Genomic DNA, 26,687 nt, shown 5'->3' on the forward strand with positions numbered 1-26,687 from the left:
CACTATCCATCCACTATCCATCCATCCATCCACTATCCATCCACTATCCATCCACTATCCATCCACTATCCATCCATCCATCCACTATCCATCCACTATCCATCCATCCACTATCCATCCACTATCCATCCATCCACTATCCATCCACTATCCATCCATCCATCCATCCACTATCCATCCATCCACTATCCATCCATCCATCCATCCACTATCCATCCACTATCCATCCATCCATCCATCCATTCACTATCCATCCATCCATCCACTATCCATCCATCCATCCATCCATCCACTATCCATCCACTATCCATCCATCCATCCACTATCCATCCACTATCCATCCACTATCCATCCATCCATCCATCCATCCATCCACTATCCATCCACTATCCATCCATCCATCCACTATCCATCCATCCATTCACTATCCATCCATCCATCCACTATCCATCCATCCATTCACTATCCATCCATCCATCCACTATCCATCCATCCATTCACTATCCATCCATCCATTCACTATCCATCCATCCATTCACTATCCATCCATCCATCCACTATCCATCCACTATCCATCCACTATCCATCCATCCATCCATCCATCCATCCACTATCCATCCACTATCCATCCATCCATCCACTATCCATCCATCCATTCACTATCCATCCATCCATTCACTATCCATCCATCCATCCACTATCCATCCATCCATTCACCATCCATCCATCCATTCACCATCCATCCATCCACTATCCATCCATCCATCCACTATCCATCCACTATCCATCCACTATCCATCCACTATCCATCCATCCATCCATCCACTATCCATCCACTATCCATCCACTATCCATCCACTATCCATCCATCCATCCATCCACTATCCATCCACTATCCATCCATCCATCCACTATCCATCCATCCATTCACCATCCATCCATCCATTCACCATCCATCCATCCACTATCCATCCATCCATTCACTATCCATCCATCCATTCACTATCCATCCATCCATCCATCCATCCATCCATCATCTAACCACTATCCATCGGGTTCATCTCCAATGTCAAGAAATGGGGAGAAAATGTGTCCGTCTGCCTCGGGGCGGCCCTGGCTGTGGCCGGGCGTTGGTCAGTGCAGAGGGTTCATGTGAACAGTCAGTATGTTTAGTTTGGTGTCGGAGATAATGGCCTGTGATTACACGTCTGTACATTTATAACATTTACATCACTTTATATCCGTGACGCACCGTCTGCTCCGCGGAAACCACCGGATATTTACGCTCTGCTGTTTTTAGATCCATGAGGCTTTTTCCAAGTGTGAGAAACATGGGGTTCACGTTATGAACAAGCACCTGGAGAGAACCTGATTAACCCCGTCCCAGCAGGTTCTCCAGCCCGGCTGCTGATGAACAAGAACGTGACCAAAACAACTGAAAAAGTGACTTTACGTGTCAGAGGTGGAAAGTCTGGGCCTCTCTGGACGTTGTGACGTCTGCCCTGTTGGACGTTGTGATGTCTGCTCTGTTGGACGTTGTGACGTCTGCTCTGTTGGACGTTGTGACGTCTGCTCTGTTGGACGTTGTGACGTCTGCTCTGTTGGACGTTGTGATGTCTGGATGTTGTGACGTCTGCTCTGTTGGACGTTGTGACGTCTGCCCTGTTGGACGTTGTGACGTCTGCTCTGTTGGACGTTGTGACGTCTGCTCTGTTGGACGTTGTGACGTCTGCTCTGTTGGACGTTGTGACGTCTGCTCTGTTGGACGTTGTGATGTCTGGATGTTGTGATGTCTGCTCTGTTGGACGTTGTGATGTCTGCTCTGTTGGACGTTGTGACGTCTGCCCTGTTGGACGTTGTGACGTCTGCCCTGTTGGACGTTGTGACGTCTGCCCTGTTGGACGTTGTGACGTCTGCTCTGTTGGACGTTGTGATGTCTGGACGTTGTGATGTCTGCTCTGTTGGACGTTGTGATGTCTGCTCTGTTGGACGTTGTGATGTCTGGACGTTGTGATGTCTGCTCTGTTGGACGTTGTGATGTCTGGACGTTGTGATGTCTGCTCTGTTGGACGTTGTGATGTCTGCTCTGTTGGACGTTGTGATGTCTGCCCTGTTGGACGTTGTGATGTCTGCTCTGTTGGACGTTGTGACGTCTGCTCTGTTGGACGTTGTGATGTCTGGTTGTTGTGATGTTGTGATGTCTGCTCTGTTGGATGTTGTGACGTCTGCTCTGTTGGATGTTGTGATGTCTGCTCTGTTGGATGTTGTGATGTCTGCTCTGTTGGACGTTGTGATGTCTGGTTGTTGTGATGTTGTGATGTCTGCTCTGTTGGACGTTGTGATGTCTGCTCTGTTGGACGTTGTGATGTCTGGTTGTTGTGATGTTGTGATGTCTGCTCTGTTGGACGTTGTAATGTCTGCTCTGTTGGACGTTGTGATGTCTGCTCTGTTGGACGTTGTGACGTCTGCTCTGTTGGACGTTGTGATGTCTGGTTGTTGTGATGTCTGCTCTGTTGGACGTTGTGATGTCTGGTTGTTGTGATGTTGTGATGTCTGCTCTGTTGGATGTTGTGACGTCTGCTCTGTTGGATGTTGTGATGTCTGCTCTGTTGGACGTTGTGACGTCTGCTCTGTTAGATGTTGTGATGTCTGCTCTGTTGGATGTTGTGATGTCTGCTCTGTTGGATGTTGTGATGTCTGCTCTGTTGGATGTTGTGACGTCTGCTCTGTTGGATGTTGTGATGTCTGCTCTGTTGGACGTTGTGACGTCTGCTCTGTTGGATGTTGTGATGTCTGGTTGTTGTGATGTTGTGATGTCTGCTCTGTTGGACGTTGTGACGTCTGCTCTGTTGGATGTTGTGATGTCTGGTTGTTGTGATGTTGTGATGTCTGCTCTGTTGGATGTTGTGATGTCTGGTTGTTGTGATGTCTGCTCTGTTGGACGTTGTGACGTCTGCTCTGTTGGACGTTGTGACGTCTGCTCTGTTGGATGTTGTGATGTCTGCTCTGTTGGACGTTGTGACGTCTGCTCTGTTGGATGTTGTGATGTCTGGTTGTTGTGATGTTGTGATGTCTGCTCTGTTGGACGTTGTGACGTCTGCTCTGTTGGACGTTGTGATGTCTGCTCTGTTGGACGTTGTGACGTCTGCTCTGTTGGATGTTGTAATGTCTGCTCTGTTGGATGTTGTGACGTCTGCTCTGTTGGATGTTGTGACGTCTGCTCTGTTGGACGTTGTGACGTCTGCTCTGTTGGACGTTGTGATGTCTGCTCTGTTGGACGTTGTGATGTCTGGTTGTTGTGATGTCTGCTCTGTTGGACGTTGTGATGTCTGCTCTGTTGGATGTTGTGACGTCTGCTCTGTTGGACGTTGTGATGTCTGCTCTGTTGGACGTTGTGATGTCTGGTTGTTGTGATGTCTGCTCTGTTGGACGTTGTGATGTCTGCTCTGTTGGATGTTGTGACGTCTGCTCTGTTGGATGTTGTAATGTCTGCTCTGTTGGACGTTGTGACGTCTGCTCTGTTGGACGTTGTGATGTCTGCTCTGTTGGACGTTGTGATGTCTGGTTGTTGTGATGTCTGCTCTGTTGGACGTTGTGATGTCTGCTCTGTTGGACGTTGTGATGTCTGCTCTGTTGGATGTTGTAATGTCTGCTCTGTTGGACGTTGTGACGTCTGCTCTGTTGGATGTTGTGACGTCTGCTCTGTTGGACGTTGTGACGTCTGCTCTGTTGGACGTTGTGACGTCTGCTCTGTTGGACGTTGTGATGTCTGCTCTGTTGGACGTTGTGATGTCTGGTTGTTGTGATGTCTGCTCTGTTGGATGTTGTGATGTCTGCTCTGTTGGACGTTGTGATGTCTGGTTGTTGTGATGTCTGCTCTGTTGGACGTTGTGATGTCTGCTCTGTTGGACGTTGTGATGTCTGGTTGTTGTAATGTCTGCTCTGTTGGATGTTGTGACGTCTGCTCTGTTGGACGTTGTGACGTCTGCTCTGTTGGATGTTGTGATGTCTGCTCTGTTGGACGTTGTGATGTCTGCTCTGTTGGATGTTGTGACGTCTGCTCTGTTGGATGTTGTGATGTCTGCCCTGTTGGACGTTGTGATGTCTGGTTGTTGTGATGTCTGCTCTGTTGGATGTTGTGATGTCTGCTCTGTTGGACGTTGTGATGTCTGCCCTGTTGGACGTTGTGATGTCTGCTCTGTTGGACGTTGTGATGTCTGCCCTGTTGGACGTTGTGATGTCTGCCCTGTTGGACGTTGTGATGTCTGCTCTGTTGGACGTTGTGATGTCTGCTCTGTTGGACGTTGTGATGTCTGCTCTGTTGGACGTTGTGATGTCTGCTCTGTTGGACGTTGTGATGTCTGCTCTGGTGGACGTTGTGATGTCTGCTCTGGTGGATGTTGTGATGTCTGCTCTGTTGGATGTTGTGATGTCTGCTCTGTTGGACGTTGTGATGTCTGCTCTGTTGGACGTTGTAATGTCTGCTCTGTTGGACGTTGTAATGTCTGCTCTGTTGGACGTTGTGATGTCTGCTCTGTTGGACGTTGTGATGTCTGCTCTGTTGGACGTTGTAATGTCTGCTCTGTTGGACGTTGTGACGTCTGCCCTGTTGGACGTTGTAATGTCTGCTCTGTTGGACGTTGTGACGTCTGCCCTGTTGGACGTTGTAATGTCTGCTCTGTTGGACGTTGTGATGTCTGCTCTGTTGGATGTTGTAATGTCTGCTCTGTTGGACGTTGTGATGTCTGCTCTGTTGGACGTTGTGATGTCTGCTCTGTTGGACGTTGTGATGTCTGCTCTGTTGGACGTTGTAATGTCTGCTCTGTTGGACGTTGTGATGTCTGCTCTGTTGGACGTTGTGATGTCTGCTCTGTTGGACGTTGTGATGTCTGCTCTGTTGGACGTTGTAATGTCTGCTCTGTTGGACGTTGTGATGTCTGCTCTGTTGGATGTTGTGATGTCTGCTCTGTTGGACGTTGTGATGTCTGCTCTGTTGGACGTTGTAATGTCTGCTCTGTTGGACGTTGTGATGTCTGCTCTGTTGGATGTTGTGATGTCTGCCCTGTTGGACGTTGTGATGTCTGGTTGTTGTGATGTCTGCTCTGTTGGACGTTGTGATGTCTGCTCTGTAGAACATCAGACCTGATGGTTGTGGTTCTGCTGTAATGAGGACGTTCTGCAGTGACTCCCAAAAGCACAACATGATTCTAAAGCTGGACGAGTTTGCCTTTACAGGTCCAAGTCTTTCCTTTTCTTTTTCATGGCTTTTGTTTGACCCCCCCCCGTCTCCCCCGTCTCCCCCGTCCCCCCCGTCCCTCCCCCCCCGCCCTCGGCTGCAGGGGCTTCAGGTGCCTGTTCCTCTGACGCCTCTAAACTTTTACGGAGCGTAAAGTGGAAACGCTGTAACTTTCTAACCCTCGGTTTCCCCGCGGCGTCTGCGCCGGGACAGAGGAGAAAACCAGGACCGGTTTTTACATCCCACGCCAGGACTACACGTGTATATATGTACTGTATGTATCTGTATATATACATGTATCTGTATATATGTATGTATCTGTATATATGTATGTATCTGTTTATATATATGTATCTGTATATATGTATGTATATGTATATATGTATGTATATATGTATGTATCTGTATATATGTATGTATGTATGTATGTATGTATGTATCTGTATATATGTATATATGTATGTATATATGTATGTATCTGTATATATGTTTGTATATGTATATATGTATGTGGGCGCATTGAGTTGCCTTGTGTACGAAATGCGCGGTATAAATAAAGTTGCCTTGCCTATCTGTATATATATGTATGTATCTATATGTATATTTATATCTGTTTATATTTATGTATCTGTTTATATGTATGTATCTGTATATTTGTATGTATCTGTATATTTGTATGTATATGTATATATTTATCTGTATATATGTATGTATCTGTATATATATATATGTATCTGTATATGTATATATTTATCTGTATATATGTATGTATCTGTACATATGTATCTGTATATATATATATATATATATGTATATATTTATTTTCCCCCAGTAAATGATCAAAAACACATGACATTTCTGCATGAAAACCACATTTATTTAGATTTACAGAATACAGACAGACTGTGCTCCGGGAACACGCCGCTACACTCCACTGGCAGAATAAGTTAAATAAATAAAATACAATTATTATTATTATTATTATGAATATTAATATTAATGATTGTTTCAGGGCGTTTTAAAGACATGAGTCCCTCGTAAAAAATGTCAACAAAATCATGTAAACCTTTAAATCCGTCCCTTTGTAGGAAAATAACACTGGTCAGAACTTCAGGGATGTTAACGCGGCTGCCGTTAGAATGCGTTAGCTCGACCTTAGCTGGAGATGCTAACATGGCTTTACTCCATTTTAACATTGTGGAACAAATTCGGGCAAAAAATGAACAGGTGCAAGATAACGTTCAACGAAACCGTGTAAACCTTCAAACCCATCCCTTAAAATAACTTCAGGAACGCAAACGTGGCTGTCGTTAGCGGCGTTAGCTCGTCGTTAGCTGTGGATGCTAACACGGTTTTACTCCATTTTAACATCGTGGGACAACTATAGCCAAAAGATAAACACGTGCAGGAGAGTTTAAGGAGGCAATGGAGAGTTTAAGACATGACTCCTTGTAAACCTTCAAATGAAATCCCTCCCTGTCGTTAGCTCGCCGTTAGCATGGCGTTAGCTGTGGATGCTAACACGGTTTAGCCAAAAGATAAACATGTGCAGGAGAGTTTAAGACGTGACTCCTTCATCAAAACGTTCATCAAAACGTTTGTAAACCTTCAATTTAAATCCTTCCCTGTCGTTAGCTCGCCATTAGCATGTGTTAGCTGTGGATGCTAACACGGTTTTACATCATTTTAACAAATTTGGGCAGGTTCAAGAGAATTTTGGCATTTTAACTGATGTAAAAAGGCAAGGGAGTTCAAACAAATCCTGAATAAGAAATAACGATAAATGTTTGTATCAAGGTTTGCCCAGAGTTGCCAGTTTTCTGCAGCTAAACCTGCGGCGATGTTTTCGTCAGCGATGGCCTTGGATCGGAGAATTTCTCGTTTGAAATAAGAACTTTAGAACTTAGAAAACTAGACAATAATATGCTTGATAATAACTCATGTTTTCCTGTTTCTTTTCCCTTTAGAAATCCGGTGCTAACGGCTAATTTCTGTGCGGTGTTTACAGTCATTTCCTAAAGTATTTTACATGTTTGATCACTTTAACCACGTGCATTTGTCCCTGTTTTGAGCCATGTGTTCCTGGTCGAGGTTTTGTGGATAATAAATACTGCCGTGCTCTTCATGTGTTGCCAGAGTTTGAAGCCAAAAGCTAAAAACATGTTGTGGTGAGTTTGAGACGACGAGCTGCGAGAAAATCCAGTTAAACAACACTGGAATTTTCTGACAGATTTTTCGCTAAATGATGCAAAGTGCACGACGTGAACAGGTCAATACAAGCGGCGTCGTCCAAAACCGTACTTTTTTAAGCTTTAGTACGAGCTCATCTTGACTTTAGTTGATTTGTGCCACAGAGCGGACTTCGAGCTCTTCGTTTCGTGTGAATAGACCCCAGAGTTATTACCCATAAACCATCTGTCCCGCTCCGGTGAAGCAGCCTGTCCTCGTCTGCTGAAGTGAGTTGCATTGACTTGAGGCTAAACTTCGCTATAGTGCAAAAAATAACGTTTTGAACGTTTACAAAAACATGAAACCATGAAAAATACAATAGAAACATGGGCAACGTGATCCATGGACATCAATATTAACAATATTCATAATTACCGAGTAGCGGATAAGAAAAGGTTTGGTTCAGCAGCGGGGCCAACTTGTTCCGTTCAAGTAACTGTCGTCGCTCACAGTCAGTAAAGTTAGAAACGTTTGAAGGAAACAAGTTGCATAGTTTTCAGTTTGTCGGCGCCGTGTGTCCGCGGCGCTCGTCTCCACATAAATAATACAATTTACAACAATCCATCAAGTCCGTAACAAAAATATATTAATTTCTCTTGAACTGGTCTGTTCTCAAAGTGCCTTCTCCATTTCCGCTCGTTTTTTTGTCCTCGTTCAAATCCAGCCCAGTCCGATGGGATTCTCGAAGACCGGCGGCGGCGTGGGCGTGGGCGTGGGCGTTTACGAGCAGCCGCACTCCTCCACGATCATGTTCTGAATGTCCTTCTTGATGATCTTCTGCTCCTCGTTGTAGTAAAGCATGGACATGGCGCGCAGCCGCGTGGGCACGCAGCACGAGCGCAGGTTCTGGAACGGGCTGTAGCCGCGCATCCGGTAATGGCCGATCACCGTGGAGTGGAAGGACAGGCTGGAGCCCGTGATGCTGGCCACGTGCGACGGGCAGTCCCCCTCGCAGTAGTTGGCGTGGTAACCGTTGGGCGCGATGATCCAGTCGTTCCAGCCGATGTCCTTGAAGTTGACGTAGAACTGGCGCTTGCAGCAGACGCGCACCTTCCCGTCGCACTCCAGCCCGCGCTTCTTGCGGCGCTTGGACTCGGCCGGGTCGTCCTGGCGCAGCACGGCCATGAGGAAGGGCCGGTGGGACTGCTCGCGCTGGCTCCCCCTGCTGTCGGACACCAGCACCACGGCGGCGCCGGCGTCCTGGCACAGCGGGCAGGACACGCGCAGGGTCAGCGTGGAGCTCTGCGAGGCCTTGGCGAGCAGGCCCTGCACGGCGGCCGACACGGGGAAGGTGTGCCAGCCGCTGCGCCGCGTGTCCACGTTCTTCTCCGCCAGCAGGAGGTCGTCGGCGGCGGGCGGGTCGTCGGGGAGGTGGCGCCGGCGCGGCTGGTACAGGCGGATGGTGACTTTGGCGCGGCTGCGGTTGCTTTTGGACAGACGCAGGAAGAGCCAGACGTTGGCCTGCTCCACCAGGGACAGACCGGAGCCTTCTTTGGACAGGACGAAGTCCACCAGGCCAGAGCCTCCTGCACACAGAGGAACACGACATACATGAGCCTAGTGTACATGTTTGTAAAGGCAGGGGAACCAGGGGAAAGACACGCAGACACACAGAGGAACACGACATACATGAGCCTAGTGTACATGTTTGTAAAGGCAGGGGAACCAGGGGAAAGACACACAGACACATGGAGCTTTCAAACAAGCAGAGGAATGACCAGTGTTAATGTTGCGGCGATCGTCTGAGGCCAGGTGGAACCAATTTCAGGTTCACACACCTGGACTGTTCAAAATGACCCTCATTCCCTCCACTGTCCTGCACCGGGAGCCGCCCCACACCACGGCAGGAGCAGGAAAACTCCTAAAACTCAACAAAAGACTCTAAACCAACACAAACGCTGAGCGGGACCGGACTCACTTTTAAAGACCTGAAGAGACGGCAAATCAAAAGGACCACCTCTGATGTTGGCCATACTTTGGACACCCCTGCTTTAAACAGTGCATCTGTTTCGTCCAATGTAAGTGCTATGTCCATATTAAATAAATAAATAAAACTGGACTAAAACTAAATTAAAAGTTTCTCATGAGACTAAAACTGTGACTAAAATGTCCAGATATTTTAGTCGACTAAAATAAGACTAAATAAAAATGAAATAAGTAGAGACTAAAATCATCCAAACTTGTATTGAGCGTCTGAAAGAGCCTCAGATCAGGTAAATTCTCTGTTAAAGGATCAGCTCTGAGCTTTGTTCATGTGGAGCAGAAACATGAAGCAGAGGAACAACATTAAATATGATTATAATCAATATTATCAATGCAAAGTCGACTCAATTAGTCTAAAATTTAGTCGACGAAATTAACATGCAATTTTAGTCGACTAAAACTAGACTAAAATTGAAAAGTTTTTTTAGACTAAAACTTGACTAAAACTAAAATAATTAACACTGGGAATGATGAGTTTCAGACCATAACGAGCTTATACTATAGTCATCAGTTTTAACCTCTTAGCCCCCACCTTTTGTCCAGTTCGGCTTTACCCAAATCTAAAGGTTTCTCTGGAGCTTACAGCCTATAGGCCTCATTTGAAAGACCTACAAAACCAAATAGGACGAAAACTTGAGAGTCACAATGAGAAAGAAGGTTAACCTCTTAACCCCCGCCTGAACCGAGAGCATTTTCTCCAGTTCAGCTTTACCCAAACCCTGTAGGCCAGTGTAACGCCTCACTTGAAAGCTAAGATCTACAAAACTAAATTGATCTTTTTCCTCACATCATCAGATCTTTTTTCATCACTTTTTTTGTTGGGCAGTCGTCTCACTTTTGTCAAATATTCAAGACTCTTTTGTCACTTTTCCGTCAATTTTTTCTCACTTTTGTCACATTTTCATCCTTGTTTTCGTCTCAGTTTTGTCGCTATTTTCACACCTCTTTTGCAGAAGCTTTTGGATTGGGGTAAGGCTGGAGAAAACGTGCTCGGTTCAGGTGGGAGTTAAGGGGTTAAAGGGGGTTAATGTGCAGATCTTCCAGACATTACTGTTCAGTTTTCTGGTTCTAGACGGCAAATATTTCATTAAAGGTGGAAAAGAATCGTTCAGGTATCGGTATTGAAAGCCGAGTAGAGTGAGAGGTTCCCAGGCCACAGCGACATGAGGAAAGAGGATCTGTCTGGGAGCAGCTGTGGGCGAGCGGCGCTTTCCCCGGTGCACAGCGGCGCTCGGACACGACTCGAGGCGACGCCGCACTTACATCACCAGAATCACCCAAAGACATCACCGGAAACATCACGGAGACACGACCGGGGCTCACCCAGACCCACAGAGGAGCTCCAGCCTGGAGGACCCGGAGAGTCCCCGAGACACGGCCGGGGCTCACCCAGACCCACATGGAGGAGCTCCAGGCTGGAGGATCCCGGAGAGTCCCCGAGACACGGCCGGGGCTCACCCAGACCCACATGGAGGAGCTCCAGGCTGGAGGACCCCGGAGAGTCCCCGAGACACGGCCGGGGCTCACCCAGACTCCAGGAGCTCCAGGCTGGAGGATCCCAGAGAGTCCCCGAGACACGACCGGGGCTCACCCAGACTCCAGACCCACAGAGAGGAGCTCCAGGCTGGAGGATCCCGGAGAGCCCCCGAGACACGGCCGGGGCTCACCCAGACTCCAGGAGCTCCAGCCTGGAGGATCCCGGAGAGTCCCCGAGACACGACCAGGGCTCACCCAGACCCACATGGAGGAGCTCCAGGCTGGAGGATCCCGGAGAGTCCCCGAGACACGGCCGGGGCTCACCCAGACCCACATGGAGGAGCTCCAGGCTGGAGGATCCCGGAGAGTCCCCGAGACACGGCCGGGGCTCACCCAGACTCCAGGAGCTCCAGCCTGGAGGACCCGGAGAGTCCCCGAGACACGGCCGGGGCTCACCCAGACCCACATGGAGGAGCTCCAGGCTGGAGGATCCCGGAGAGTCCCCGAGACACGGCCGGGGCTCACCCAGACTCCAGGAGCTCCAGCCTGGAGGACCCGGAGAGTCCCCGAGACATGGCCGGGGCTCACCCAGACCCACAGAGGAGCTCCAGGCTGGAGGATCCCAGAGAGTCCCTGAGACACGACCGGGGCTCACCCAGACTCCAGACCCACAGAGAGGAGCTCCAGGCTGGAGGATCTCGGAGAGTCCCCGATACACGACCAGGGCTCACCCAGACCCACAGAGAGGAGCTCCAGACTGGAGGATCCCAGAGAGTCCCAGAGACACGGCCGGGGCTCACCCAGACTCCAGACCCACAGAGAGGAGCTCCAGGCTGGAGGATCCCGGAGAGTCCCCGAGACACAGCCGGGGCTCACCCAGACTCCAGGAGCTCCAGGCTGGAGGATCCCGGAGAGTCCCCGAGACACGGCCGGGGCTCACCCAGACTCCAGGAGCTCCAGCCTGGAGGACCCGGAGAGTCCCCGAGACACGACCAGGGCTCACCCAGACCCACATGGAGGAGCTCCAGGCTGGAGGATCCCGGAGAGTCCCCGAGACACGGCCGGGGCTCACCCAGACCCACATGGAGGAGCTCCAGGCTGGAGGATCCCGGAGAGTCCCCGAGACACGGCCGGGGCTCACCCAGACCCACATGGAGGAGCTCCAGGCTGGAGGATCCCGGAGAGTCCCCGAGACACGGCCGGGGCTCACCCAGACTCCAGGAGCTCCAGCCTGGAGGACCCGGAGAGTCCCCGAGACATGGCCGGGGCTCACCCAGACCCACAGAGAGGAGCTCCAGGCTGGAGGATCCCAGAGAGTCCCTGAGACACGACCGGGGCTCACCCAGACTCCAGACCCACAGAGAGGAGCTCCAGGCTGGAGGATCCCGGAGAGTCCCCGAGACACAGCCGGGGCTCACCCAGACTCCAGGAGCTCCAGGCTGGAGGATCCCGGAGAGTCCCCGAGACACGGCCGGGGCTCACCCAGACTCCAGGAGCTCCAGCCTGGAGGACCCGGAGAGTCCCCGAGACATGGCCGGGGCTCACCCAGACCCACAGAGAGGAGCTCCAGGCTGGAGGATCCCAGAGAGTCCCTGAGACACGACCGGGGCTCACCCAGACTCCAGACCCACAGAGAGGAGCTCCAGGCTGGAGGATCCCGGAGAGTCCCCGAGACACAGCCGGGGCTCACCCAGACCCACAGAGAGGAGCTCCAGCCTGGAGAACCCCGGAGAGTCCCCGAGACACGGCCGGGGCTCACCCAGACTCCAGGAGCTCCAGGCTGGAGGATCCCGGAGAGTCCCCGAGACACGGCCGGGGCTCACCCAGACTCCAGGAGCTCCAGGCTGGAGGATCCCGGAGAGTCCCCGAGACACGGCCGGGGCTCACCCAGACTCCAGGAGCTCCAGGCTGGAGGATCCCGGAGAGTCCCCGAGACACGACCAGGGCTCACCCAGACCCACAGAGGAGCTCCAGCCTGGAGGACCCCGGAGAGTCCCCGGGCGGATTGGCCTTTTGGGGGGAGTTTGTCGATAAGCGATATTCCACAATGTCGTGAGATCGATGGTGTTTCCGAGCAGACGAGAGCGGAACATCTGCACTGATCATCTTCAGAGTCACTGTGATCATCGGATTCTTCCTGTGATCGAGGTGGACATGAGACAGATTTTCCGTTTTCTCCCTTAACATCTTAGTTTTCATGTGAATAATAGAGAATAACAAGACAAAACTGACCCTGTACGATGCTTAATTTAACCCCTTAACTCCCACCTGAACCGAGCACATTTTCTCCAGTTTGGCTTTACCCCAATCCAAAAGCTTCTGGAAAAAAGGTGTGAAACTAGCAACAAAACAGACGAAAACAATGATGGAAATGTGACAAAAAAAGTGACAAAAAAATTACAAAAATGACTAAAAATTCACAAAAAATGTACAAAAAAATACTAAAAAATGACTAAAAATTTGACAAAACAATTATGAAGAAAAGACAAAAAAAAGACAAAAAATTGATTTAAAAAAATGACAAAAAGTTACGAAATGAGTTGAAAACCCCCCCCACAAAAAGATGGAAAAAAATCTGATGACGTGAGGAAAAAGATCCATTTAGATGAGTTTTGTAGATCTTAGCTTTCAAATGAGTTGTTACACTGGCCTACAGGATTTGGGTAAAGCTGAACTGGAGAAAATGCTCTCGGTTCAGGCGGGAGTTAAGAGGTTAAAGGAACAGGCCAGTGTTTTTCCAGACTGAGATATGTTCTTACCTGAGCTTAGACGAGTTGATGTGAACAAGGTGAAGTTAGAAGTGACCGAGTTCTTCCACGTTTCCCCTATTTAAATATGGTTACGTGAAGTGTTCCACTACAAAGTATAATTACACACAATTAAACAAGGTGGAAGAGCTTGGTAGCTTCTATCTTGACCTGTTTTGGAGCTATAGAGGAGAGAGGGAGAGGCTAAATGCTAACGCCGTCTGCGCTGTGTTTACGTGACTGAAGATCAGACAGGTCCTAAAGAACTCGTCACAGCTCAGGTAAGAACATATCTCAGTGTGTAAAAACAGTGGCCTGTTCCTTTAAGATCGTGGGAAGAATCGGGGCTAAAATCGGCCTAATTATCGGACTAAAACATCCACTTTTCCAAACACAGTGCTGTATTTACACTTTGTGACAGGTTTGTCCCGCCCCCTCACAGCAGTGGACCCGCAGTCGCAGTATTTGCAGTAGTAGTAGTAGGATCAGCAGTAGTACTTGATGGCCTCACACCGGCCTCACGTGGTCCTCACAGGTTCTCCTCGGGCCCCACTGTTCCTCACACTCCGAGGTGATGTTGGCGACACGTTCGGGGACACGATTAGCCTGGTTTTTCTCAGCTCCTCTCTCAGAATAGAGCGTCTGACTCACAGTAAACAAACAAATGTGGTGCGAGCGTCGGGACATTTAGCTCTGACAGCGGCTCTACTATCAAAATATTTATAGACTTTAGCACTTTCCGACTCCGCAGGGACACGAGCGGCCGAGACACCGCTGAAACCAGGACCCAAACCAGGGGCCAAACCGGGCCCTTTCGTGAGGGACGCTGGTCTAAACACTCTTAATCCCTCGGACCGCATTTCCCAGCATGCCCTGCGCCTTATTATGACATTGTGAGTGATTCATGGGCCTTGGTTAAACACACAGCGCCACAATAAGAGCCCGGGTCATCAAAATATAAGACTCTCAGACCGCCACAATAAGAGCACCTAGACCGCCAAAATAAAGCCCTCAGACCGCCACAATAAGAGCACAATAAAGGCCTCAGACTGCAACAATAAGACCTCAGGGCATCAAAATATAAGACTCTCAGACCGCCACAATAAGAGCACCTAGACCGCCAAAATAAAGCCCTCAGACCACCACAATAAGAGCACAATAAAGGCCTCAGACTGCAACAATAAGACCTCAGGGCATCAAAATATAAGACTCTCAGACCGCCACAATAAGAGCACCTAGACCACCAAAATAAAGCCCTCAGACTGCAACAATAAGAGCCCGGGTCATGGAAGTAAGACTCTCAGACCGCCACAATAAGAGCTCAGGTTTTCAAAATATAAGACTCTCAGGGCACCACAATAAGAGCACCCTGACCGCCAAAATAAAGGCCTTTGGAGCTTTTGCTTTAAATAGAAATTAGCATCTAAAAGTGTCTCTGAGCTAAATGCTAACTTATATTCCAGGGATTTGAAGGAACAGGCTCAGAGCTAAAGCGGTTTGGTTTTTGGCTCACTTCCTGTTGGCCAGTGTGGGATAAAGACTAACTTCCTGTCCACGTTTGAACGTAAAAAATAAAAGCAAGATAAGGTTTTACAAACAGAAGGAAACGTAAATAAATGCAAAGCCGAGTGTGTTTCATACGCATAATTTCTGACGGTGGCGCTATTTTCCCATTTGTGAATGTTAAATTAGCATTAGCCTTTAGCTTTGAGGCTAAAACAGCTACAGTTGTAAACACAAAAGTCTCCATTGAAGAATTTACGTTCTGTGCTAAGTTTGTAACATGTGAGTATCCGTAAGAACACGGACGTTACCCTACAGGAAGTTAGCACCGCTACCTTACAGGAAGTTAGCACCGTTACCCTACAGGAAGTTAGCACCGTTACCCTACAGGAAGTTAGCACCGTTACCCTACAGGAAGTTAGCACCGTTACCCTACAGGAAGTTAACACCGTTACTCTACAGGAAGTTAGCACCGTTACCCTACAGGAAGTTAGCACCCCACTACCTTACAGGAAGTTAGCACCCCGCTACTTTACAGGAAGTTAGCACCCCGCTACTTCACAGGAAGTTAGCACGTTACCCTACAGGAAGTTAGCACCGTTACCTTACAGGAAGTTAGCACCGTTACCTTACAGGAAGTTAGCACCCCACTACCTTACAGGAAGTTAGCACCCCACTACTTTACAGGAAGTTAGCACCCCGCTACTTTACAGGAAGTTAGCACCCCGCTACTTTACAGGAAGTTAGCACGTTACCCTACAGGAAGTTAGCACCGTTACCTTACAGGAAGTTAGCACCGTTACCTTACAGGAAGTTAGCACCCCACTACCTTACAGGAAGTTAGCACCCCGCTACCTTACAGGAAGTTAGCACCCCACTACTTTACAGGAAGTTAGCACCCCACTACCTTACAGGAAGTTAGCACCCCACTACCTTACAGGAAGTTAGCACCCCGCTACCTTACAGGAAGTTAGCACCGTTACCTTACAGGAAGTTAGCACCCCACTACCTTACAGGAAGTTAGCACCGTTACCCTACAGGAAGTTAGCACCGTTACCTTACAGGAAGTTAGCACCCCACTACCTTACAGGAAGTTAGCACAGTTACCTTACAGGAAGTTAGCACCCCGCTACTTTACAGGAAGTTAGGACCCCGCTACTTTACAGGAAGTTAGCACCCCACTACCTTACAGGAAGTTAGCACCCCACTACTTTACAGGAAGTTAGCACCCCACTACCTTACAGGAAGTTAGCACAGTTACCTTACAGGAAGTTAGCACCCCACTACTTTACAGGAAGTTAGTACCCCGCTACTTTACAGGAAGTTAGTACCCCGCTACTTTACAGGAAGTTAGTACCCCGCTACTTTACAGGAAGTTAGTACCCCGCTACCTTACAGGAAGTTAGTACCCCGCTACTTTACAGGAAGTTAGCACAGTTACCTTACAGGAAGTTAGCACCCCACTACTTTACAGGAAGTTAGTACCCCGCTACTTTACAGGAAGTTAGTACCCCGCTACTTTACAGGAAGTTAGTACCCCGCTACTTTACAGGAAGTTAGTACCCCACTACTTTACAGGAAGTTAGTACCCCACTACTTTACAGGAAGTTAGCACCCCACTACTTTACAGGAAGTTAGTACCCCGCTACTTTACAGGAAGTTAGTACCCCACTACTTTACAGGAAGTTAGCACCCCACTACTTTACAGGAAGTTAGTACCCCGCTACTTTACAGGAAGTTAGTACCCCACTACTTTACAGGAAGTTAGCACCCCGCTACTTTACAGGAAGTTAGTACCCCGCTACTTTACAGGAAGTTAGTACCCCGCTACCTTACAGGAAGTTAGCACAGTTACCTTACAGGAAGTTAGTACCCCGCTACTTTACAGGAAGTTAGCACCGCTACCCTACAGGAAGTTAGCACCGTTACCCTACAGGAAGTTAGTACCCCGCTACTTTACAGGAAGTTAGCACCGCTACCCTACAGGAAGTTAGCACCGTTACCCTACAGGAAGTTAGCACCGTTACCCTACAGGAAGTTAGCACCGTTACCCTACAGGAAGTTAGCACCCCGCTACTTTACAGGAAGTTAGCACCCCACTACCTTACAGGAAGTTAGCACGTTACCCTACAGGAAGTAAACACCGCTACCCTACAGGAAGTAAACACCGTTACCCTACAGGAAGTTAGCACCGTTACCTTACAGGAAGTTAGCACGTTACCCTACAGGAAGTAAACACCGTTACCTTACAGGAAGTTAGCACGTTACCCTACAGGAAGTTAATACCGTTACCCTACAGGAAGTTAGCACCGTTACCCTACAGGAAGTTAGCACGTTACCCTACAGGAAGTAAACACCGTTACCTTACAGGAAGTTAGCACGTTACCCTACAGGAAGTAAACACCGTTACCTTACAGGAAGTTAGCACGTTACCCTACAGGAAGTTAATACCGTTACCCTACAGGAAGTTAGCACCGTTACCCTACAGGAAGTTAGTACCCCGCTACTTTACAGGAAGTTAGCACCCCACTACTTTACAGGAAGTTAGCACCCCACTACCTTACAGGAAGTTAGCACAGTTACCTTACAGGAAGTTAGCACCCCGCTACTTTACAGGAAGTTAGTACCCCGCTACTTTACAGGAAGTTAGTACCCCACTACTTTACAGGAAGTTAGTACCCCGCTACTTTACAGGAAGTTAGTACCCCACTACTTTACAGGAAGTTAGCACCGCTACCCTACAGGAAGTTAGCACCGTTACCCTACAGGAAGTTAGCACCCCGCTACTTTACAGGAAGTTAGCACCCCACTACCCTACTGGAAGTTAGCACCGTTTCCCGACAGGAAGTTAGCACGTTACCCAACAGGAAGTTAGCATCCCGCTGCTATGAAACAGGCCCTGCACTGAGCCCATAGCTTTGCTCCATGAAGTCTCTCATTCTGGATTATCGGGCACCTCTCGGCCGATCCTCCATCGTCTAAACAGGGCAAATATCGGCCCTGATTTATCGGTTTGAATCGGTTTATTTCCTCTCCTCTCCCGGTCTCTGTCTCTGGAAAGTTCAGCTGCAGCTGGATCCACAAACCACAACAGAGCCCACGTGCCCTGGAGCAACGCACTAACTGTGACGCTTCAGCGAAACAAAAGGCAGTAAAGCTTCAATACGAGCAGCGGGGACTAAGTCTGAACCAACGAGTCAGACCCGAGTCCTCTTTAGTCTTTGGTCTTTAGTCCCTGGTCTTTAGTCTTTAGTCCCTGGTCTTTAGTCTCTGGTCTTTAGTCTCTGGTCTTTGGTCTTTAGTCTTTGGTCTTTAGTCTCTGGTCTTTGGTCTTTAGTCTCTGGTCTTTGGTCTTTAGTCTCTGGTCTTTAGTCTCTGGTCTTTAGTCTTTAGTCCCTGGTCTTTGGTCTTTAGTCTCTGGTCTTTAGTCTTTAGTCCCTGGTCTTTGGTCTTTAGTCTTTAGTCCTCAGTCCCGGAGCAGGCCCGAGTCCTCTTTAGTCTCTGGTCTTTGGTCTTTAGTCTCTGGTCTTTAGTCTCTGGTCTTTAGTCTTTAGTCTTTAGTCCTCAGTCCCGGCGCAGGCCCGGGTCCTCTTTAGTCTCTGGTCTTTGGTCTTTAGTCTTTAGTCTTTAGTCTCTGGTCTTTGGTCTTTGGTCTCTGGTCTTTAGTCTCTGGTCTTTGGTCTTTAGTCTCTGGTCTTTGGTCTTTAGTCTTTAGTCCTCAGTCCCGGAGCAGGCCCGGGTGTGGCCCTGGGGGGAGGGGTTGTTCCCAAACTCAGTCTCTGTCTCTGGGCTTTGATCCTCCCAAAGACCACAGAACGATCCACATTCACACACACGACTGCTACTAATACTACTGCATACTGCTACTACTGCAAACTACTAATACTGCACTACTACTGCTACAACTACTGCGAATATAATCACTGCTATACTACTAATACTGCTCCTACTACTGCTACTATTACTACTAATACTGCTCCTACTACTGCTACTATTACTACTAATACTGCTCCTACTACTGCTACTATTACTACTAATACTGCTCCTACTACTGCTACTATTACTACTAATACTGCTCCTACTACTGCTACTATTACTACTAATACTGCTCCTACTACTGCTACTATTACTACTAATACTGCTCCTACTGCTTCTACTAATACTGCTCCTACTACTGCTACTATTACTACTAATACTGCTCCTACTACTGCTACTATTACTACTAATACTGCTCCTACTACTGCTACTATTACTACTACTACTGCTCCTACTACTGCTACTATTACTACTAATACTGCTCCTACTGCTTCTACTAATACTGCTCCTACTACTGCTACTATTACTACTAATACTGCTCCTACTACTGCTACTATTACTACTAATACTGCTCCTACTACTGCTACTATTACTACTAATACTGCTCCTACTACTGCTACTATTACTACTAATACTGCTCCTACTGCTTCTACTAATACTGCTCCTACTACTGCTACTATTACTACTAATACTGCTCCTACTACTGCTACTATTACTACTAATACTGCTCCTACTGCTTCTACTAATACTGCTCCTACTACTGCTACTATTACTACTAATACTGCTCCTACTACTGCTACTATTACTACTAATACTGCTCCTACTACTGCTACTATTACTACTAATACTGCTCCTACTACTGCTACTATTACTACTAATACTGCTCCTACTGCTTCTACTAATACTGCTCCTACTACTGCTACTATTACTACTAATACTGCTCCTACTACTGCTACTATTACTACTAATACTGCTCCTACTACTGCTACTATTACTACTAATACTGCTCCTACTACTGCTACTATTACTACTACTACTGCTCCTACTACTGCTACTATTACTACTAATACTGCTCCTACTACTGCTACTATTACTACTAATACTGCTCCTACTACTGCTACTATTACTACTAATACTGCTCCTACTACTGCTACTATTACTACTACTACTGCTCCTACTACTGCTACTATTACTACTACTACTGCTCCTACTACTGCTACTATTACTACTAATACTGCTCCTACTACTGCTACTATTACTACTAATACTGCTCCTACTACTGCTACTATTACTACTAATACTGCTCCTACTACTGCTACTATTACTACTAATACTGCTCCTACTACTGCTACTATTACTACTACTACTGCTCCTACTACTGCTACTATTACTACTAATACTGCTCCTACTACTCCAACTGCATACTATTACTGCGAGTATGATCACTACTGTACTACTACTTCACATCATGTACACAGCATTTTAATAAATAATAATAATAATAATAGTTATTGGTCAAAATAAAGCCCTCAGACCGCCACAATAAGAGCTCAGGTTATCAAAATATAAGACTCTCAGGCCACCACAATAAGAGCACCTAGACCGCCAAAATAAAGGCCTCAGACCGCCACAATAAGAGCTCAGGTTATCAAAATATAAGACTCTCAGGCCACCACAATAAGAGCACCTAGACCGCCAAAATAAAGGCCTCAGACCGCCACAATAAGAGCTCAGGTTATCAAAATATAAGACTCTCAGGCCACCACAATAAGAGCACCTAGACCGCCAAAATAAAGCCCTCAGACTGCAACAGTAAGAGCCCGGTTCATCAGACCGCCACAATAAGAGCCCTGGCTGAAACGTTAGAGCACCCTGACCGCCAAAATAAAGGCCTTTGGAGCTTTTGCTTTAAATAGAAATTAGCATCTAAAAGTGTCTCTGAGCTAAATGCTAACTTATATTCCAGGGGTTTGTAGGAACAGGCTCAGAGCTAAAGCGGTTTAGGTTTTTGGCTCACTTCCTGTTGGCCAGTGTGGGATAAAGACTACTTCCTGTCCAAAAAACAATAATCCTTCTTATCATTATCATATAAGATTTTCATCCATCTGCAAATGTGTCTTTTTTTTTTTTACTAGTACAATGTTTAAGAAGTTAATTATGTTCAGATAAAAAAAAAAAACATTAATTTATCTTTTCATTGTAGCGAGAGAGAAAGTGCAGTATATGGGGGGCCCTGAAGAGACTTGAGCCCCTTAAATCCGGCCCTGGATATGACTGTGTAAATGATTTGCTGATCTTAAACCGTGCCCTGTTTCCTCGCGTTAAAAACGGCGTTAAAAAGCAGTAAACCTCCGCCACCCTGGCCCGCTCTGCCCACCCTCCTCGGGGTTGGCGCCCCTCGTGTCGGGGGGACGGTGGCACTAATTGGTCCTGACTGACGGCTTCATTAACGACATTCCAGAGAAGGACTGTGGATCTATTCTGGGCCAGCTGGCACCGCCCGCCGCTGGCACCGCCCGCCGCCCGTGACCCCGGCACCGGGCAGCGGGCACGGCCGGGCCCACCGGGGTGAAATACCAGCTCTTTAACCTCTTACCACCCGCCGGAACCAAATGCATTCTGTCCTCTTTGGCTACAGGCCTGTGTAACACCGCATTTGAAAGCTAAGACCCACAAAACTGATCTTTATCCTCGTGTTGTTGCTGTGTTGTGTCACATTTTGTATGTTTTTGTTCTTTTTTTTCCATTTTTGTCACATTTTTATTGAAATTTTGTCACATTTTTATAGAATTTTTGTAACATTTTTATTAAATTTTTGTCACATTTTTGTCGAATTTTTGTCACTTTTTTATTACATTTTTGTCACTTTTTGGTTCAATTTTTGTCACTTTTTGGTTCAATTTTTGTCACATTTTTTTTGAATTTTTGTTGAATTTTTGTTGATTTTTTGTTGATTTTTTGTTGAATTTTTGTTGCATTTTTGTCACTTTTTATTAAATTTTTGTCGCTTTTTGGTTCAATTTTTGTCACTTTTTTATTGAATTTTTGTCACATTTTTATTGAATTTTTGTCACATTTTTGTTGAATTTTTGTCACATTTTTATTGAATTTTTGTCACTTTTTTGTTGATTTTTTGTTGAATTTTTGTCACTTTTTTGTTGAATTTTTGTCACTTTTTTGTTGAATTTTTGTTGAATTTTTGTCACTTTTTTGTTGAATTTTTGTCACTTTTTTGTTGAATTTTTGTTGAATTTTTGTCACTTTGTTGTTGAATTTTTGTCACATTTTTGTTGCGTTCACATCCTTGTTTTCTTCTCATTTTTTTGTGGCTGTTTTGGTGCTTTTTTCCCCAAGAAGCTTTTTGATTCGGGTAAAGCCAAACTGGAGACAATGGGATCCGTTCAGGTGGGAGTTAAGAGGTTAAACCACACTGGGTTTTCCGATACCGATACTCTTTCCGATACTACAACATTTGTCATCGAGAACCAGGAAACAGAAATGCAGATCAATAAAGTTTTGTGTTAAAAAGACTGAGACTGAGACAGATCAACAGGCAGGTCACGGGCAGTTATCAGGGCCGTTCAGACTGAGACTCAGGTGTGGGTTCGGTCGTTAGGACTCAGAACTACACAGATGTTTACCTTCAGGTGAGGTGTAAACAGAGGGGCGGGGCTAAGCCGAGCTGAACTCCTCCCTGTCGTCTTTACCCGAGCTGAACCTTAGTGTTGCTGACGAAGCCTTTTGGATGAAGAGACACTTCAGCTCCAGAGTACAGACGAGGAGTATTAGTATTAGTACTAGTTTTGGTATCAGTATGTGTAGTATTTGCAGTATCATCTGTAGTATTAGTATCTGTCTGAGCTCATTCCTCGTGTGACTTCGGACTTGGCCGCCGTCCATCTCCTCCTCTTCGCTCTCAGCTGATTCATTCAACACGCCAACCACACGCTACTGCAGTACCACGGGGGCTTTGGACTACTACGAATACTACTACTACTACTGCTGCTGCTACTACTACTACTACTGCAGTACTGCGAGCCCAACCAGCAAAGAACAGACAGTCCAAATACCTGCTTTTACTTTGGTTTTAATCTCATTTCAGTCACAGAAATATGATTAACATTAGAAGAGTAGTTGTAGTAGTTGTAGTAGTCGTTGTAGTTGTAGTAGTTGCAGTAGTAGTACTAGTTGCAGTAGTAGCAGTAGCAGTTATAGTAGTAGCAGTAGCAGTAGTCGTAGTACTTGTTCTGTTCTATTTGTGACTGCAGTGACTCAAAGTGACACATCGGCCTCCGCACAGGCTTCCCCCACAGAGACTGGAGCCGCACCAGCGCTAAATCTGACCAGGAAGTGTCAGGCCCGAGGGCACAGAGTCAGGCCGCACACACACGCAGGCCAGGAAGTGTCAGGCCCGAGGGCACAGAGACAGTCAGACCTGGGACCCGGCAACTTGTTGATTTTTTGTCACTTTTTTATTGAATTTTTGTCTTTTTTGTTGTTGAATTTTTGTCACTTTTTTGTCACTTTTTTGTCAATTTTTTGTCAATTTTTTGTCAATTTTTTGTCTTTTTTTGTTGAATTTTTGTTGAATTTTTGTCTTTTTTTTGTTGAATTTTTGTCACTTTTTTGTCACATTTTTGTTGAATTTTTGTCACATTTTTGTTGAATTTTTGTCTTTTTTGTTGTTGATTTTTTGTCACATTTTTGTCGAATTTTTGTCACTTTTTTGTCACATTTTTGTAGAATTTTTGTCTTTTTTTGTTTAATTTTTGTCACTTTTTTGTTGAATTTTTGTCACTTTTTTGTCAATTTTTTGTCTTTTTTTTGTCGATTTTTTGTCAATTTTTTGTCTTTTTTTTGTTGAATTTTTGTCACATTTCTGTTGCGTTTACATCCTTGTTTTCTTCTCATTTTCTGTGGCTGTTTTGGTGCTTTTTTCCCCAAGAAGCTTTTTGATTCGGGTAAAGCCCTGTAACTCGACCCGGTAACTTCCCCACCCTCCCCCGGTTACCCCGGAGCCGCTCGAACTCGGAGCCTCCGGACGCTCCGAGTTCAGACGCAGACGAGGCAGCGACGGCGCCCCCCAGTGGAGCAGCCGCTAACGGGTTCAGACACAGACGAGGCAGTAACGGCGCCCCCCAGTGGACGAGCCGCTAACGGGTTCAGACACAGACGAGGCAGTAACGGCGCCCCCCAGTGGAGCAGCCGCTAACGACAGAACTGTGACTAAACCTTTGTTTTCGAAATCCAGAACGAGCTCAGACCTGCCTCCAAAACCCTCACTCAAGAAGTTATTTCGGGTCGAAGCGCCGTCACGCGAGAGCTTAATATAGAAGCTGCAGTTACGCACAAGACCTGAGGGGGCAGCAGTGAGCACAACATGACCAACTCGCATCTAGTCCCTTAAAAAAAAACCTCTGAAAAAATCTTCAAAATACAGTTCAGTCCAAGGAGGGAAAATGTGAAGTGTTTGACCTCATTAAAGGGATACTTGTTAAAGGTAAAGGGACATTAAAGGGACACTTGTTAAAGGTAAAGTGACCTCATTAAAGGGATACTTGTTAAAGGTAAAGTGACCTCATTAAAGGGATACTTGTTAAAGGTAAAGGGACATTAAAGGGACACTTGTTAAAGGTAAAGTGACCTCATTAAAGGGATACTTGTTAAAGGTAAAGTGACCTCATTAAAGGGATACTTGTTAAAGGTAAAGTGACCTCATTAAAGGGACACTTGTTAAAGGTAAAGTGACATTAAAGGGACACTTGTTAAAGGTAAAGGGACATTAAAGGGACACTTGTTAAAGGTAAAGTGACCTCATTAAAGGGACACTTGTTAAAGGTAAAGTGACATTAAAGGGACACTTGTTAAAGGTAAAGTGACATTAAAGGGACACTGGGACCCGGGACCCGGCAACTTGTTGAATTGTTGTCACTTTTTTGTTGAATTTTTGTCACATTTTTGTTGAATTTTTGTCTTTTTTTGTCTTTTTTTTGTTGAATTTTTGTCACTTTTTTGTTGAATTTTTGTCACTTTTTTGTTGAATTTTTGTCACTTTTTTGTTGAATTTTTGTTGAATTTTTGTCACTTTTTTGTTGAATTTTTGTCTTTTTTTTGTCTTTTTTTTGTTGAATTTTTGTCACTTTTTTGTTGAATTTTTGTCACTTTTTTGTTTTGACACTTGTTAAAGGTAAAGTGACCTCATTAAAGGGACACTTGTTAAAGGTAAAGTGACATTAAAGGGACACTTGTTAAAGGTAAAGTGACCTCATTAAAGGGACACTTGTTAAAGGTAAAGTGACATTAAAGGGACACTTGTTAAAGGTAAAGTGACCTCATTAAAGGGACACTTGTTAAAGGTAAAGTGACATTAAAGGGACACTTGTTAAAGGTAAAGTGACCTCATTAAAGGGACACTTGTTAAAGGTAAAGGGACATTAAAGGGACACTTGTTAAAGGTAAAGTGACCTCATTAAAGGGACACTTGTTAAAGGTAAAGTGACCTCATTAAAGGGACACTTGTTAAAGGTAAAGTGACCTCATTAAAGGGACACTTGTTAAAGGTAAAGTGACCTCATTAAAGGGACACTGGGACCTTGTTGAACTTTTGTCACTTTTTTGTTGAATTTTTGTCTTTTTTTTGTTGAATTTTTGTCTTTTTTTTGTTGAATTTTTGCCTTTTTTTTGGTCTTTTTTGTCTTTTTTTGTCTTTTTTTGTTGATTTTTTGTCTTTTTTTGTCACTTTTTTGTTTTGACACTTGTTAAAGGTAAAGTGACCTCATTAAAGGGACACTTGTTAAAGGTAAAGTGACCTCATTAGTTAAAGGTAAAGTGACCTCATTAGTTAAAGGTAAAGTTAGCCGTTGTGTTCCTCACCTGCTTCGGCGAAGGTGATGATCTCCGTGGTCTCGGGCCCGTCCTGCCCCTCCCCTCGCCGCGCCTCCCCGTGCCCCGCCTCCTCCGTCTCCATGGTGACGCTGCCGTCGTCGGCCACGCGGCCCACGTGCAGCTTGCGGATGGCGTTGAGCAGGGCGGCGCGGGGCACGGGCCGCGTGACGTTGGGCCGGCTCTGCAGGTGCAGCATGGACAGGATGTGCCTCTTCACCGCCTCCACCACGTCGGCGCCGGGCTCGCCCTCCTGCCCCGGGGCGGCCTGGGCGGACAGGGCGGCCAGGGCGCAGGACGGGCACGAGGGCGGCTCGGCGGGCGGCGAGGGCTGGGCGCGCGCCGCCCCGAGGAGGACGGCCAGGAGCCAGAGGAGCGCGGAGAACATGGTGAGGGTGAAGGTGGGCGATGAAGGCTGGAGGTCACGGAGACTTGGAGACTCAGAGTCCGTCAGAAAGTGGCGTGAAGTTCAAAAGCAGACGGACGTTCAGCTGGATTTGAGGAGGACGTCAGAACCTGGTGCGAAGAGCTCGACTTACTCAAACTTCAAGCTCAAAAAGTTGGTCAGAATGTGAAGGAAAAAGCTTCCACAGCGTTGGTTCAAAGTCTCTCCAAGGTTTCTCTGTTTTAATCTGGAATCGTCTCCAGTTCGCCTCGACAGAGGCGGCTTTAAAGAGACGAAGAGCCTCTGTGAAAGTCGGGTCAGAGCGTCTTCGAGGTCAACTCTTCAAAAGTTGGATTCACTCAGCTCAAAAAGTCGGGAAAAAAACGCAGACCTGCCGTTCCTCCCGAAGGTCTGAAAGTCCTCACGTCTC

The 26,687-nt window shown here is 46.7% G+C and overlaps 1 protein-coding gene across 1 annotated transcript; it reads right to left on the minus strand.

The window, feature by feature from the left end:
* Nucleotides 1-7,609: 7,609 nt before the first annotated feature.
* inhbaa (inhibin subunit beta Aa) lies at nucleotides 7,610-26,263 on the minus strand. Its single transcript, XM_079576509.1, has 2 exons — nucleotides 25,864-26,263; nucleotides 7,610-8,991 (listed from the first exon to the last, which is right to left on the minus strand). The coding sequence occupies exons 1-2, from the start codon at nucleotides 26,258-26,260 to the stop codon at nucleotides 8,186-8,188; spliced, it is 1,203 nt and encodes a 400-aa protein (XP_079432635.1). The 5' UTR covers nucleotides 26,261-26,263; the 3' UTR covers nucleotides 7,610-8,185.
* Between the last annotated feature and the right edge of the window lie 424 nt (nucleotides 26,264-26,687).

The sequence above is a fragment of the Gobius niger genome, assembly GCF_951799975.1.
Source record: "Gobius niger genome assembly, chromosome: 18".
In the NCBI taxonomy this organism is placed as follows: domain Eukaryota; kingdom Metazoa; phylum Chordata; class Actinopteri; order Gobiiformes; family Gobiidae; genus Gobius; species Gobius niger.